The sequence below is a fragment of the Pteropus medius genome, unplaced genomic scaffold, assembly GCF_902729225.1.
Source record: "Pteropus medius unplaced genomic scaffold, Ma_sr-lr_union100, whole genome shotgun sequence".
NCBI classification, from domain to species: Eukaryota; Metazoa; Chordata; class Mammalia; order Chiroptera; family Pteropodidae; genus Pteropus; species Pteropus medius.
The window spans coordinates 6014851-6032509 of record NW_024352784.1 but is presented as its reverse complement, the minus strand read 5'-3'; the positions used below and the strand labels follow the sequence as shown (position 1 = coordinate 6032509).

Below are 17659 nucleotides of genomic sequence, written 5' to 3'. Positions count from 1 at the left end.
CAACTGATACTCAAGCAAAAATTAAAATTTTGGAAAGTTTATATATACTACCCTGATTTTGACAGTTCTCTAATACTTAGACTTTTCTGATGAAATCAGTGGTGATATTATAAATGTGACTTTTAAAATATATTGTATAATGAAATGCATTACCATTCATGGTTTTACAAAGACATGCATAGGTAAAAGCTCTATTCAAAGTACAAGATAGACCAATAGACTTTAATGTAACCGTCAGAGTGCGATAAGGCACATTGGTCTGGTTTCACACATTTCAACTAATCTTTAAAAAATCACCACTTGTGGAGTTTTGCTTTAGTATCAAAGAATATCCCCAATTATATGGGAAAGGAGGAATATTTTAATAACCTTTTTAAACTGCGTATCAGTGTGAGGCCACATTTTCTTCATATATTTCAACTAACACATTTAGCAGCAGATTAAATATAAAAGCAGATGTGAGAATCTAGCTATCTTCTATTAAGCTAGACACTAAAGAGATTTGGGCAGATGGGAAACAATGCCTTTTTTTTCACTGTACTAACTGAACATTTCACTAAACGTTTTTTGTTTGGGGAAATATAATTATTTTTCATTAAAATGTTATCTATGTTAACCTATAATGGAATTGCTATTTTTAGAATTAACAAATATTGAAAAAAGTGTTTTAATTTCTGTATTGATCGAGAAAACCCACATATTTGTAAGCTCTTAAGGTCCTCCGTAATTTTAAGACTGTAGAGGGATCCTGAGGCTATGAAGTTTGAGAATCCCTTCTGTAAAATATAATTGTACTTTTATATCATCTCCTTAATTCAAATAATGCTGTGAGTTGTAATAATAATAATATTTCTTATAGGATATTTCATATTCTATGTGCCAGGCACTGTTCTGTATGTTTTATATATATTATTTTATATAATACTTGCAGTAGATTTTGAGGTAGTCCCTGCTTTCAGATGACCAAAGCACACACAGAGTGGTTAGCTAATTTTTGCAAGGTCCTCCAGGAATATCTGAAACTCTAAGAGTAGGATAAAATAGGTAATATTACCCAAACTTATTTGACCATTAAATCTTTTTTTTAATGGAACAATTTTTTGACTAGTGTTCATTAGAATCTGTTTTTGGAAATGCATATTAGTAGGAGATCATTGAAGGAAAAAAATTAAAAACAAAACTTAAAAAAGAGTAGTCAGTTTTGGTTGAATAGTATGAAAGGATTGATTAAGAGGAATATAGAAAGTGACCATTGGATTTGCAGGATGGAAGTTTTAGTAATCTTGAGCAGTTTCAGTGGAAAAGGATAAAGCAGAAGTCTCATTGGAATTGATTAAGGAGAGATTAAAATAAGGAAGTGGATACAGTGGAAATGGACTAACTAGTTTTGCTATGTAGATGGTCAGGGTTAAGGAAGTTTTTAGATGGGAGATACTAGAACATGTTTATGCTGATAGTAATAATATGGCAGGATAAATATAGGATGTTGAGAGACCATATATAGAGAGGTGGACAAGAGCCTTACCTACCTGAGTGTGTGTGAATACATACTCATACACAAATACGTATACATAGTTGGATCAGGAAAAATTTCCCTCAAGAAATGACATTCGAGCTACAGTTTGAGGGCTAATCTTTGCATAGGCTTTCCTGTGCAAAGAATTGAAAAAAAGCAACAAGAAGAGGGTACTAGGCTGAATAAACAGTATAGAGAACAGCCCTAGGATAGAATTGATCACGGTGCATTCATGAAACATAAGTCAGGCATGTCTGGGGTCAGAGAAAGTAGATGGGTGGTGCGACATAAGGTGGAAAGGTAAGCAAGGTCTAGATTGTGCAGGATCTTCTAAGACGTGAGGAGTTGGTTCTTTATCCTAAGGGTAATAAACACAAAAGATCATAAGCAGGATAAATTATCCTCAAATTGGCTTTTTAAAACATTTACTCTTTCAGCAAGTAGAAGGGGTCAGAGAATGGCAGAAGGCCAGTTTTGAAGTAGATGAATTTGGGGAGTCATTTTACTCTGCTAAGGGAAAAAGCTACAGAGCCTGGAGTACAAAGCACAACAGTGACGGAGAGAGAGCTAGGAAAGGGGGAACATTGTTTTAAAAAAGTGGAGAGATAATTATGTGTATATATACACACATACACATATAGCACGTAAGTATATGCTTAATAAGTATATATACACACATACATGTACATAAATATATGTATGTAAAAACATGGACATATATAATTTTTATAACTTTATTGCTATAAATTGTATATATAGAAGACCACAACTTGTAAGTATATGGCTTTTTGGATTTTCATATGACATGTCCATGAGACTTTTTCCCAGATTAAAAAATATATGTGTATATTACTAACATCCCAAACTCCCTCTTCCCAGTGGTGGCCACTGTCTGACTTCACACACATTAGATTAGTTGATTATTGTAAAGGATAAGAGTAAGGGGAAGCTGATTTTTGATATATGAATACCTAGAGAAAAGTGCAAAAATGGTAGTCTAGAACTTGATGAATTTTTACAAAATGAACATATCCCACTAATGTTCAAGATACAGAACATTACCAGCACCTCAGAAGTCTCCTTTGTGTCCACTCATACTTGTTACCCCTTTCCAAATGTATCCACTACTCTGACTATCACCACTGTGTTGGAGGTTTCCAAGGCCACCCACGTATTCAGAGATTAACTAGGACTCATGGGACTAGGCATGTAGTTGTACTACCAGCTGAGATTTATTACAGCAATGTAGTAAGAACACACATCAGATCATAAGGGGAAAAAGACAGAGATGGAGTATGGAGGCATGCATACATAGGCTTTCATATGTTCTCTCCCTCTCATGGGGGCATCATACAGAGCCCACTTTTTCCCAGCAATGAAAATATAGCAACATATGTGCCATGCTTCTACCCAGAAGAGCCCATTAGAGACTCAGTTCCTGAAGTTTTTATTGGAGTCTGGTCACAGGCACTCTTACCTAGTATATCCTAAAATTCCAGACTCCCAGAAGGAAGGCAGGTGTTCAGTATAAATCAGATTGTTTGTACAAAGAGTCTCGGCACAGTGAGCCACCTGATTACTTAGTGAAAGTTTTATATCAGCGTAGGAAACTATTTACTAGCCAAGTTCCCAGACACCAGCCAAAAGGCCAGTGTTACAAACAAACCTTTCTAAGGATAGCAATCTCAGACCTGCTCTGTTAACTCTTTATGCACAGGCACCATAGATGAGTTTCGCCTATCCTTGAACTTAATGTAAAAAGAGTAACATAGTATGTCCACTTGGCTTATTTTACTCAACATTGTTTGTGAGATCTAGCTAAGTCCATTCATTCCCATTGCCAAAAAGTATTCCGTATATAATAGGATACCACAGTTTATCCTTTCTACTATAGATAGACAAAGTTGTTTCACCTTTCAACATTTGGTATTACCGCTTTTACATTGTAGTCATTCTTCTGTGTATGTAGTAATATTTTGTTATGGTTTTAATTGATATTTATTTCCCTAATGACTAATGAGATTGAGCTTTTTTCAGAATGCTTTTTTATGATAATTTTTTTTTGCATGTGTTTTGGCCATCTGGATAAATTTTGTTGCAAATTGCCTGTTCAAGTCACTTGCCCATTTTTATATTGAGTTGTCTGATTTCTTTGTAAGAGTTTTTCATATATAGTTTGGATATGAGTCCATTGTTGGATATATATTGCAGATACCTTCTTCCATTTTGTGGGTTGCCATTTCACTCTTTAATGGCTTCTTTTAATGAAGAAGTTATTAGTTTTAAAGTAGCCTAATTAATTGATCTTTTCCTTGAGTTTGTGCTCTCTGTCGCCTTAAGAGATCTTTGTCTATTCCAAGATAAAGAAGATAGCCTCTCGTGTTACCTTCTAGAAGCTTTATTGTTTTACTTTTCGTATTTAGATCTATATTTCATTGGAATTTATTTTTGTGTATATGGTGTGAAAGTAGGGGTCAAGATTCTTTTTTTCACATGGATAGCCAACCGACTCAGCATTACTGAAAAAAAAATTCCATCACTGCTGTGCAGTGATACCTTTTAAGTATCTATAGCTCTCCATTTTGTTCTGTTGTTTTATCCTGTGCCAATACCACACTGTCATCATAATAAGCTTTATAATAAATATTAATATCTGGTAATATAAGTATTTCAACTGTTTTTCAAGATCGTTTCGACTATTCTTGGTCCTTTGAATTTCCGTATAAAAAGTTTTAGAATGTTGTCATTTCTATCTCTCTCTCTCTCTCTCACACACACACACACACACACACACACATACACACACACACACACAGATATGCACAAAAGAACTTGAGATTCTGATTGTATTGATTCAGTAAATCAATTTAGGGAGAATTGATATCTTTAGAATTCAGTGTACCAATCCATGAACTTATATATCCCTCTATTTAAGGTATTTAAAAATTTGTTTTCTATTAGAGGTCTTGCACTAGATTTATTTCTAGGTATTTGATCTGGAAGACATAAGTATCATTAATTGAGCTCTCTGCCCGATCTGTTCTTGATAGAATCTGAATGCTCTTGGTATCAGAAAGCTGTTTCAGCCTAGTTCAGAGATAATACATACAGGACTATTCTGTGTGGAAGGTCTCCAGAGATTTCAGAATTAAAAAACAAACTTAACTGTATCAGTATGGCAAATTATTTTATAGTGAGACAGTTTTTATACTGAATATTTGGATGTTGAAACGTGAAATGCTTGTAAATCATATTGCACAATTTACTTGTGGTTTCAGTTGAGGTTAGAAAAATCAACATTTCACTGTGGTTTTACATGTTGAGTGTAGAAGGAATTTATTTAGTGTTAGAGTGCATGTGTGTGGAGGGGTGAAGTGTAATGTTAAGAAAATGTACTATGATGTAATTATAAAATGAATGTTTTCAAATATGTGACACTTCTTGCAGAACTTTTATTTTTAGAAACTCGAGGAATGAAAGATCTATTAACCTCTATCAAATTAACATTTCTATGCCTTTATTTCTTCATCTGCACATAAAGGATAATAATAGCACCCCCTTCAGAAAGGATTTAGAACAGTGTCTGACTCATAATAAGTGCTTGGTAAACAGCAGCATCATTATCATCATCATCACCATTATTATTATTATTTGTTTTTCTGCAGATATTTAAGTAGCAAGAGGTCATGGACATTGTCTTGTTCACTATTTTCACCACCTGTGTACTAGATTGTGTGGACACAGTCCCTGCATTCATACAGCTTGCAATCTAGTCTGTACATATTGTAAATAATAAATCTTATTCATAATAAGACCGTCATGCTTCTATAAGAAACTATTTATAGAATATGTACTTACTAATTTTCTACAGTGACAGTGTTGTTTTATATACTTGTTTAAGTTGAAATCCTTAGGGAATATTAGACTGTTGGCTTTGTGGTTGTGCAACTTTTTACTTGAACTGTTGGTGATTGAGTCCTCTCTGATGCAGAGTCCTGGGAATTGAAAGTTCTAGTTTTGCTGCTAATGTTGTACATGAGTCTGAGCAAGTTCTTAATCTTTTCTGTAATCGAATGTACTAAATGATATCTAAAGTTTCTTCCAGCTCTCATTTTGTTATTAATCAGCTTCACTAAATTATGTTATGTTCCATGGGTAGAGGGTAGCAGGAATCCATGGTCCATAATATGTACTTGCTTTGAAACTGAATGCTGAAATTTAAATGTTGAGCTCATATTCCTTAATTGTATTTTGGTTTTATTTATAGATGCCAGAAGTGGGTGGAAAATTGTAGGAGAGCAGACTTAGAAGATAAAACACCTGATCAACTAAATAAACATTATCGATTATGTGCCAAACACTTTGAGACCTCTATGATCTGTAGAACTGTAAGTAATAGGAGGGCTTGGTTTTTTGTTTTCTTTCTCTCTCTCTCACTCACTATCTGGTTGGAGATGTAAATCTATTAATGTTGGAGGGTATCCTTGTACTCGACTTTTTTTTTAAGATGCAGATAAATTTGGATCTGAATAGTATCTGTTTTGTTCTTAAAAACTTGTTTTTCTTATACCCCTGTTTCTGATGCCCCATTTCTATTCACCAGAGATAGCCATTTTAAAACTTCTTATGTAGCCTTCAGAAAATTTTAGATTATTATAAAAATTTATATTTAAGGTAAAGTTGGCATTTTTTTTTTTCTTTTTTTTTTTGGAGCAGCTTCTCTAGAAGTTTTTTATGAGTGAAATCTTCAAGGAATGGAGCTTTTTGTTTTCATGTTTTTGTTTCTGTACTGTTAGAACCAGCCCTAAATTTTTGTGTGCTAAATACAACAGGAAGCAAATCATAAAATTAATGTAAAAAATTTCCATTAGTAATTTGCAATTTCATGTTAAGACCTGGATCTCTCTATTGTTAACTGTGTGAATTTGACCAAGACACTTTCCCTCTTGGGCCCCAGTTTCTAATGAGGACATTAGTTAATTCCTGAGGTCTAAGACTTAACCCTCTGTGATTATATTATTGCTATGTTTCATAAAAGGCACAAATAGGGCAGATTTGATTGAAATGGAGCAGACTTAAAAGACTAAAAACTAATTAGGAAGGACAGTTTCGTTAAACAAATAACATTCTTGTTTAGCTATATAACTAATATCATCCCCGATACTGGGATAGATATAAACTTGATTTGAAGGTACACTATATATTATTACGCAGCAATTTATTTTGATATTTTTTTCAGATACATTTTGCAGAGGCATCAGAAAACTAAAGAATGATTGGGTTATTTTATTTCTCAAAATTAATTGAAGCAGATACTTGTGAAGTCATTGGGAGGTGAGCCAGTTCCGGTTCAACAGTATAATCACGAATAAGGGATAATTTTCCCTTGCTTATGTTAAAAGGGTGATAATGATCAACCAAAATAAGAGAGTTCACATGTTAAAAGGCAAACTACTTTTATGTTTTTGACATTAAATAAAAATATCCCATTATTATTTTAAATATACAAGCCAAATGCATTTTTATTTTAGTAGTAAATATGGTTCTTAATTAGATAATGCCAACGAGATTAATGTGAGAAGTTTAAAATATAATTCACTCACATATTCTTGTTTAGAGCATAGAACAGAAAGATGAGCTATTTCTGCTTTTTACATTTCCACAATTCTTGTCATCAGTAAATTAACACAAATGTGAGAAAAATGTTTTTTTCTACACATTTAGATGATATTGCTATTGAAAACTGAATTACCTGATATCTATATTCAGAATTTTGGCTTCATTAGTTTGGCATTTAAGATCACATCAGTAAGCATTGTGGCTAGTTCAACCAAAGCCAGATATTAGCTTTAATGCTAAAGTAAGATCATCGCTTTATGCTCAAACCTTAATTCAGCAGTTAAAAATTAAGTCTTGATACTGAGTTAAAATTATACACATGAGATGAATATAGCCCTTTTTGGCATGTGTATTTATAATTAAATATTTAAAATTAAATAATTAAAACTCATGTTTTTCATTCATAGATTGTTTTCTGGTCTGTAATATTTTTGCTTTATAGCACATTAACTTGATTTGAATTTTTAAAATTTATTAGAATGTTTTATCCTGCCTCTCCTTATTTAATAATAAGTAGAATATCAAGAGTTGACTGTATATGTGTGTATGTTTGCTTTTTGAAATGTTTGCTAAGTGGAAAAAATTAGATGCTTTGAGTATTCTGTAGTCTTTGCTCCATTCAGTGATTGTGTCCCTCCCTAATCAATCCTTGAATCAAACTCCCTAGTAGACTCAGGATAATTGGCTCAGCATTAGAAGCTGGATGTCATAAAGAAATAGGTTTTTCTATGTGTTTTCTATGAGGCATGAGATTGAACTAGAAAATACTGAATCTGAATAGAAGTTCTTCCCAAATGTGTTCAACAACTCTCTGGATAAAAACTAAGGTAGTGTGTTACCTTTAGTTTACATAGAGTTGTCCCTTTAACCACACTGTTAGGGGCACAGAAAGTCTGCATATAACTTCGACTCCTCCAAAACTTAACTACTAAACAGTCTTTTGACTGAAATCCTTGCCAATGACATAAACATAAATAATCAATTATACATATTTGTATGTTATGTGTATTATATACTGTTTCTTACAATAAAATAAGCTAGAGAAAAAATTTTATCAAGAAAATCATGAGGAAGAGTAAATACATGTACAGTATTTATTGGAAAAAAAAATCCGCATATAAGTGTACCTGCGTAGCTCAATTTGTTGTTCATGGGTAAACTGTATTTTTCCTTGATACCTTCCTAACCTTCCTTCCCTAGGTAGAAAAATATAGAAGTTGATATTTTGTTTGGCATATACTTTGATCATGTGTTAATAGTCAGCTTTGAAACAATCACTGCTCCCAGAAAAACTCTTGAAAATAAAGTGTTTTGTCTTCCTCAGTACAAATTCTGGAAGAAATTAAAGGCACTGTTTCTTTGGATTAGCTGGGGGAATGTAGTAGCAGTTATTCATCTGTTACTTTACCTGTCCCTACCTGATCTCCTCTGGGCTGGCTATGGAAGACTGTCACCATCTAAGTATTCATCCAGCTTTTAGCCAGGTTGGATTGTGTTAACAGGAATTAGAATAGAGTCTGGTCATCCTTCAATGATAAGAACATTAGAATTAGAAGGGGATTTAGAAATACCTAGTTCAGGATTTACAAAAGTGTGATTATGTATATTACTTGTGGTATGAGTGATTTCAGGTGGCACATGAATCAATTTTTATTTTAGAAGTTTTATAATATGTGTTAAAAATATAACTAGCCCATCAAACCATCATTTTATAGTTTTAATTGCGTAAGGCAGTGGTAACTAAAAAAGTGAGTAGATTGTGTAAAAGTAAAGATGGTATAACTGAAGTGGCAAGCATTACGATCATTAGTACGTGAATAATTTCATTTTGCGGAAATGTTGATCTAGTTCAATACCTGAATTTTACTCACAAGAGGAAACTGAGGTCCAGAAAGAGAAAGTATTTGGCCAGGGTCTTATAGTGGGTCACTAGTTGAGTTTGACGTAGTTTCTAGGTCTCCTGGGTCCCAGTCCAATATTACTTCACTGTGCCTTAATGCTTCTCAGTAATAGTAGCAAAAGTGGACTGAACATCAGGTAAGGGAAGAATAATTATAGAACATACAAGAAGATAAGTTATTTGAGAAACTTTTGTGCCTGTTGTAGATTTGCTGGGCTTATGGAAGGGCAGAATAGATCAAATAGCTGAGAGGCTGAATTAAAAATACATATGCAAAATGCAAATACATTTTATTTCTTATGCATGTTATCAGTTCAGTTTCTCAATTTAAAATAGTAAGTTATCAAAAGGGCAAATGCAAAAAGAGTTAGAAATAGTAAGCTGATCTGAACTGACATCATCAATTCTTCAGATCTCTCCACACTTTAGAGCTGGAGTTGAAAGAGTACTGGGGAAATCATTACGATAGAAATTTATTTATGTGTAATGCATTCTTAAGGACTGTCTCTGAATTAACACATTTTTCTTTTTCAGAGTCCTTATAGGACAGTTCTTCGCGATAATGCAATACCAACAATATTTGATCTTACCAGTCATTTGAATAATCCGCATAGTAGACACAGAAAACGAATAAAAGAATTGGTATGTCAATGTGCTTTCAGCTTTCCCACCCCACCTTCCCCATAATACCATGAAATCAAATATAGATGCATTCATGTTAAAATTGAACCAAGTTACACTCTATTCTAAAGGTAGCAGTACCAGAAATGAACACTATGGTGATTATTGAAGTAGCTGGATGTAAAGTGATTAGTTTGTTTTAGTATTTAATTGGAAAATGTCCCTCGACTTTAGCCAGTTGATAGTCATTGACTTGGGCCAAAGTGTGCTAGTAATTATAGGCTGCTAGCTCGTTCGCTTCCTGGGAAAAATAAAAAACCAAACACTATCTTTTCTTTTGTATTAAGGAAAGTAGAGCTGAGGCACTTTTCCAGAATTCAGCACAAATTGATAGTTTTACCTAAAGATAAGGATTCTATTGCCATTAAGTACTGACGGGGTTTAGAAGAAGCTTTTAAATCTTTGTATATGGCATCATTTATGCATGTTTTTATAATCCTGTGATATCTTTTAGTTCTAAAGATTGAAACCCACCTGCTTTGTGCTGACTTTAGGTGAACAAAATGAAATTACTCAGATGCTTCAGTCCATGGCTGTCTCATATCATTGCCACTAGCAAGGCCCTTATTTTGTTCATTTTTCTTTCTTTCATTATTACCATTCCCATTCTTTTGTATGTGTGGTGTCCAGTAGAGATCTGATTTTTTCTTTTTATAGAGAACCAGTTTTCCCGACATGGTCTATTAATCCATCCTTTTCTCCAGTGGTATAACATGCCACCTCTGTCATATACTGAGTTTATATATATATATATATAGATATATATGGCTGTTTCTGGGAGCTCTGTTCTGTTCTGTTGGAGTATTTGTTCACAGCTGTACCATACCTTTTTTATTACCATGAATTTATAATATGTCTTTCTCTCAAATAGGGTGATTTCTTAGCTCTTCTTTTTCAAAACTGTGGTACCAGCCAAAAATAGAAGGAAAAAAAAACCCAATAAAATGGCTATCAAATATCAATAATCATTGACAAAACTAAATACTGCTTCTTTGAAAAGGCTATCAAAGTACTTTTAGGAGTCCAGAAATTCAAAATGTGAACAAATTTCAGGGATTTTATTACAGTTCTCTAAAAGAGAATGTGTACAATTCTTCCTTAGATTACTTTTAAATATATATAGTTTTTATTGGTATAGATTATATGTTCTGGATGAGATTGTTTCCAGCAATTTCAAAGACCCTTTTTCAATTAATCCTAATAGTCCAGCAGGTTTTCTATCTAGTTGATTATATTATCTACAAATAAGGACAAATTTATCTCTTCTTTCAGTTCTTATAATTTTAATTTTTTTCTGTTGCCTGTTTTATTGTCTAGTCAAGATCCCTATTACTGTGTTGAATAGTCCTAATAAGGTCGCAACTGGGACATTTGCCTTGTTCATTAAGTATGATATTTGCTGTTGGTATTAAGATAGTTTTTGTCAAGCCAAGATTCCCTTCATTACCTTCTAGTACTCATATTCAGAGCCTTTGTCATAATTTGTTGAACTAACCAAATGCTTTCATTGCACCTAATGAGTAGGAATGTTCACAGTCTTTTCATTCTTAAATGTGAATAACAATGATGGATTTTCTGATGTTAAACCATCTTTACATTCCTGTGATGAATCCTAATTGATTACAGTATATCTCTGGTTTTTTTTTATACTCTTGGATTTGGTCAATAATTTATTTAGGATTTTGCATTTATAAGTAAGTGTTGGTCTATAAATTTCTTTTCGTGCACTCCTTTTTTCCAGTTATGGTATCAAGGTTCTGTTAGCCTCATAAAATTTTGAGTTAGATAGCTTTCCTTTTTTTTTCTCAATTTTTTTAGAAAAACTTGTATAAGGTAGGTACTTTCTGCTCTTGAAAGTTACATTGAACTTGGTAAAACCATCAGAGTGCTTGGGGTGGGTGAGGGAATATTTTGATTGCCATTTCAATTTACTGATTTTTTCTTCTTGTGTTTTATATGTTTACAAAAAGTTTGTGAAAATTTAGGATTTTGGAATGCTTGCCTTTCTCTTCTCCTAGAATGATTTTAATGGTCTTTTCAAAGAATAATGATTAGTTTATCAGTGATTGCTATACATGTGAGATATTTTATTGTTTTTTTCTTGAGTTGAGGGACTTACTTTTTGGCACTTTTTCTAGCTTCTTGAGTATTTAGTTCGTATTTATGTGTATCTAAAGCTATAAGTGTCTCTAAGCATATTTTACCTATATCTCACGATTCTAGACATTTAGTAGTAGTTTCATTATTCAGCTGTGAGTATTTTGTAATTTCCCCTATTTCTTTTCCATAGAATTTTTTTTGTTTTCAGTTTTCAGATATGGTTTCATTTTTTAAACCATTTTGTATTTTTTATTTCAAACGTTATTAAGTGATTCATGGAGGATGCATATAGTCTATGTGTTGTTGATTTGTCTAGGTTTTTTTTGTGTCCATTATTGCTATTGAAGTCCGATGCCAGCCTAATTCTTGTTCATTTTTAGGTGACCTGCTTTTTCTCCCTCAAAACCTAGTTTTTGTTTTTTTTTTTATGTTTGACATTTTAAATTTGGCTCAACTATAACTAAATGTGAGGTTTTTCTTATTCAGACTTAAATTTTTAAGTTATGAGAAAGCCTCAGTTTTCATTTCTTCATGCATTTCTTCTCTACTTATTTATTTGTTTTTCTGAGACTTCTCATAAATGAACGTTGATACTACACAAGAGTCCTCTGCATCAGCTTTCTTCTTAGTAATTTATACCAGGGGTGAGGAGCTCAAACATTTCCTATTCTAGCTATCATTTCTCTGTACTCTGCCCCTCGAGGAACCTCAAATACCATACAGCATGCACACTCTCCCAGACCTGCCATCCTTGTAACTCTGCAGCCCAGTGGATAAGGAAGGAATGTTTCAGGTTGGCTAGCCTGCTGATAGTTTCTTGTTATCAGCGTCATGTCCCATGCTGTCCAGTAGGTATCATGCTGTCTCCAGCTATCACTAGTACAGCTGCCCCAGTATAGTAATAGAGCGGGTTGTGATCTAAGCATTGTAGTGGATTGGAGGGAGAGAAAAGGATACAATGGGAAAGTTCTTCCTCTGTCTAACCCTTGGTGCTCTATACTGTGTGTCATTTCTTTGCCATACTAGCATTGTGTTACTTTCTGCTTTCCAGGGATTTCTCATAGATTTTGTGTTAGGTTCTGGAATCTAGCAACTCCCTCTTAACCTGGTGTCCCCCTGGCTTAGGTTGGGGTGGAAGATAGGATTTGTGTCTCCTTTGATTTGATCCCAAATGCCATGGTATACTTTCATGCATTTTATTACCACTAAACACTTATAACCCAGAGTTATGATGATTTAGGTATAAAGTGAGTTAAATAATGTATTCTTTCCCTCCTAGTATTTTATAAGCTTGGAGTCATTAGCAAATTATTCTTCTGGTTTTCTTATCATTTGTCTGAAGAATGTATTCCTTATAAAGAATATGCTCTTAAGAGAATTAAATTTGACTCCAGATATGCTTTTTACTTTGAACTAGAATTTAGTTTTCTTAAAAATGTTTCTTTTTTTCCTGTCATTTAGAGTGAAGATGAAATCAGGACACTGAAACAGAAAAAAAGTAAGTGATAGTGTTAATGACTCAACTTCTGAATGCTTTTTAAAAAGGCCTTGATCTGGTAAGGACAAATAAATATGTTTTATGTCCAAACTTGCTGTGAGAATGATGTAAGAGTGTGATAGGCATTGTCCTGTGGTCTGGAATTATCTGTGAGACTAAAATAAAGCCTTAGTTCAGTCTGTCTTTATTTAGTGCCACTATACCATACACTTTGCCTTTTCCCCACGAGGTACTCTCAGTGTGCTAGGGGTGACAGGCACACAGAGTGTCCCAGTGTAGGGAAGGAAAGGCACCAGTAAGGACCGAAGCAGAATCTCTGTCTGCTCAATGTGTGGTGCATAATAAGTTCTAGGTAAATGTTTAAGTAATAAATGCTGTGGGGACACTTAGCCTTGTAGAGAATAGGAATCACAATAGCCTTTTCTCCAGGTACTGATGCCTGAGCTGTGTCACCAGAGGATAAGGACTAGAAGTTACTTTTGTTCTTGTCAGTTATTACTGTCACTTCTCTGTCTCCTCCTTCTACTATTGTTATTATTAACATAAGTTTTTATTGGGTGCTTACTGTGTGCCGAGACATTATTCTAAGTGCCTTACTCATATTAATTCATTTAATTCTCACAATAGCCCTGAAGTAAGTACTATTATTTTTTCCTTTTATAGATGAAGAGACATAGACTCTCAGGCAAAGAAAGTAGAGAAGAGTGTTAAATGCAAAAGTAGAGTAGCTTGATATAGGGTGCCAGATTTTGGGGAACTACACTGATTTTGTTGTCGGAGCTTCTAATAACCCATGATGGTTAGAAAATGAATCCAGAGGTGACCACAGGGGCCAGGACTTGCAGGGTCGTGTGTATGTCTGTGAGTAGGACACTTAACTTCAGGGCTTTAGTTTTCCCATCCAAATGTGAAGAAATTAAGCAAAAGATTTCTAATATTCAAAAATTGCATGAATATACTTTATATTATATTGATTTAAATAATTGTCTCATCTCCCATGTAGAAGTACATATTCATGGTTTGATATTAACAACATCAACATGGACCTTGGAGCCAGACAAGCTAGAGTTTGAATTTTACCTCAATCCTTCTAATTGTCTGACTGGGCAATTATTTACTGTCAGTAGTCAAATGGGTTTATACCACCTGCCTGTAGAGGGAGTAGTGTGATACATAAAGAATGTCAGCACAGTTCTCTTCCTTTTTCTGTCTGTTATTACTTTATATGTGTAATTTGCCTTGTTAAGTTTATAAGAAATAGTTTCTTTGTTATAACAGCATTTACGTGTAGAATTAAAATACATGTTTACAGTGTTTGTCTTCCTCACCAGAGCATGTCTTATTTTAATCTCTATCCTAGTCTATGGCCCAATAGGTACCATGTGATTGTTGAATGAATGAGTTTGTAGATTTTAAATATTTAACCAAGAATGTAAAATTTTTTGTTTGTATGGTTCCTCATGAGCCTATTTATAAAATTAATTCTTTGTTTTCCAGTTGATGAAACTTCTGAACAGGAACAAAAACATAAAGAAATAAACAACAGCAGTGCTCAGAACCCCAGTGCAGAAGAAGTGGGTGAAGAACAGGATGAAGACATTTTACCTTTAACTCTTGAGGAGAAGGAAAACAAAGAATACTTAAAATCTTTATTTGAAATTTTGATTCTTATGGGAAAACAAAACATACCTCTGGATGGACATGAAGCTGACGAAATCCCGGAAGGTCTTTTTACTCCTGATAACTTTCAAGCTCTGCTGGAGTGCCGGATAAATTCTGGTGAAGAGGTTCTGAGAAAGCGCTTTGAAACAACAGCAGTCAACACATTATTCTGTTCAAAAACACAGCAGAAACAGATGCTAGAAATCTGTGAAAGCTGCATTCGGGAAGAAACCCTCAGGGAAGTGAGAGACTCTCACTTCTTTTCCATTATCACTGATGACGTAGTGGACATCGCAGGGGAAGAGCACCTGCCTGTGTTGGTGAGGTTTGTTGACGAATCTCATAACCTGAGAGAGGAATTTGTGGGCTTCCTGCCTTATGAAGCTGATGCCGAAATTTTGGCTATGAAATTTCACACTACAATAACTGAAAAGTGGGGATTAAACATGGAGTATTGTCGTGGCCAGGCTTACATTGTGTCCAGTGGATTTTCTTCCAAAATGAAAGTTGTTGCTTCTAGACTTTTAGAGAAATATCCCCAAGCTGTCTACACACTCTGCTCTTCCTGTGCCTTAAATATGTGGTTGGCAAAATCTGTGCCTGTTATGGGAGTGTCTATTGCATTAGGAACAATTGAAGAAGTTTGTTCTTTTTTCCATCGATCACCACAACTGCTCTTAGAGCTTGACAATGTAATTTCTATACTCTTTCAAAACAATGAAGAAAAGGGTAAAGAACTAAAGGAAATTTGCCATTCTCAGTGGACAGGCAGGCATGACGCTTTTGAAATTTTAGTGGACCTCCTACAAGCACTTGTTTTATGTTTAGATGGTATAAATAGTGACACAAATATTAGGTGGAATAACTGTATAGCTGGCCGAGCATTTATACTCTGTAGTGCAGTAACAGATTTTGATTTCATCGTTACCATTGTTGTTCTTAAAAATGTTCTATCTTTTACAAGAGCCTTTGGGAAAAATCTCCAGGGACAAACTTCTGATGTCTTCTTTGCAGCCAGTAGCTTGACTGCAGTACTGCATTCACTAAATGAAGTGATGGAAAATATTGAAGTTTATCATGAATTTTGGTTTGAGGAAGCCACCAATTTGGCAACCAAACTTGATATTCAGATGAAGCTCCCCGGGAAATTCCGCAGAGCTCAGCAAGGTAACCTGGAATCTCAGCTGACCTCTGAGAGTTACTATAAAGAAGCTCTAAGTGTTCCAACAGTGGAACACATTATTCAGGAACTGAAAGATATATTCTCAGAACAGCACCTCAAAGCTCTTAAATGCTTATCTCTGGTACCTTCTGTCATGGGACAGCTGAAATTCAATACATCAGAGGAGCACCATGCTGACATGTACAGAAGTGACTTACCCAATCCTGACACACTCTCAGCTGAGCTGCATTGTTGGAGAATCAAGTGGAAACACAGAGGGAAAGATATAGAGCTTCCATCTACCATTTATGAAGCCCTCCACCTGCCAGACATCAAGTTTTTTCCTAACGTTTATGCATTGCTGAAGGTCCTGTGTATTCTTCCTGTGATGAAGGTTGAGAATGAACGCTATGAAAATGGGCGAAAGCGTCTCAAAGCATACCTGAGGAACACTTTGACAGACCAAAGGTCAAGTAACTTAGCTTTGCTTAACATAAATTTTGATATAAAACATGATCTGGATTTAATGGTGGACACATATATCAAACTCTATACAAATAAGTCAGAGCTTCCTATAGATAATTCAGAAACCATCCAGAATACCTGAGAGGCTTTGTTGTATTTGATATTTGAAAAATATTTGTAAGAAATTTGAAAACATCTTATAGAAAAGCTGTAAGGTGTATGTAGGTCATTTAATCATTGACTATCTTGACCTTGAGGCCTCCCATCGAGTACATTATCCATTGATAATCTGCCTGTTTAAATGGCCCATGTTTGAATTCTCATGCTTTAGAGACTTAACTGTTCTTCCAGAAGATAGCATTGAAAGTGCCATGTTACAGTTCTCTGTGATCTCTGCTAATGGCACTTTGGAATTGTTTTAGTTAAGTCATTTTAGACATAACATTTATTATCACTCTGCATCTAGTTGTCAGGTATTGAGTTATCAGTTCTTTGAAAAAATAAATTTCGAGGAGGTGTGAGAAGGAAGGAATAAATTTTATAAAATGTTATAATGAAGCTCACGACTAACCTTTGAATGGTAGGAGTTTTAAGGATACTGTTAAAAATCTGTAATGGACAGTTAAGGGAATTACCAGACAGTGAAAGAAATGTGAGCTTGCCAAACAAGGATTTCATTGTAGATTTTGTTTAGCAATCTTAAAGGAACAAGTTACAGTTAAAGTTTGAATGGAAGAGCCTGTCGTTATTGTTCCACATCTGGTTTTTGCTGTTTACATTCCTTTGTTGAGCCTATATCTTCATAAGCTTTTTAGCAGGTATATGTTGATCACTTCTGTTTCATGGTCAAGACAGGATCAGAGGCCATGGATACTGACAACTGATTTGTCTGTTTTATTCTGTTCTTTTCCATGACTATATCTACTGCCTCGTCTTGAATTGTATGTAAAACCTGGAAAACCTACAAAACTGTGTTTTGTGGTTTATCTAGGAATGATACAGAAAATATTACTGTTATTTTTGGTGAATAAAATCAATTTGTATAGTTTATTTCAA

The 17659-nt window shown here is 34.3% G+C and overlaps 1 protein-coding gene across 3 annotated transcripts in view; it reads left to right on the top strand.

Moving 5' to 3' along the window:
* Positions 1–17659, top strand: part of THAP12 (THAP domain containing 12) — a 22114-nt gene extending 4455 nt beyond the window's left edge. For 2 of the 3 annotated variants that reach the window (XM_039848106.1, XM_039848108.1), the window contains 4 exons: positions 5784–5904; positions 9570–9677; positions 13278–13314; positions 14812–17659. In XM_039848106.1, the coding sequence (XP_039704040.1) occupies positions 5784–5904; positions 9570–9677; positions 13278–13314; positions 14812–16745 (2200 nt within the window). In that variant the 3' untranslated portion in view covers positions 16746–17659. The remainder of the gene's footprint in view (positions 1–5783; positions 5905–9569; positions 9678–13277; positions 13315–14811) is intronic. The other variant, XM_039848107.1, reaches the window with a different exon arrangement.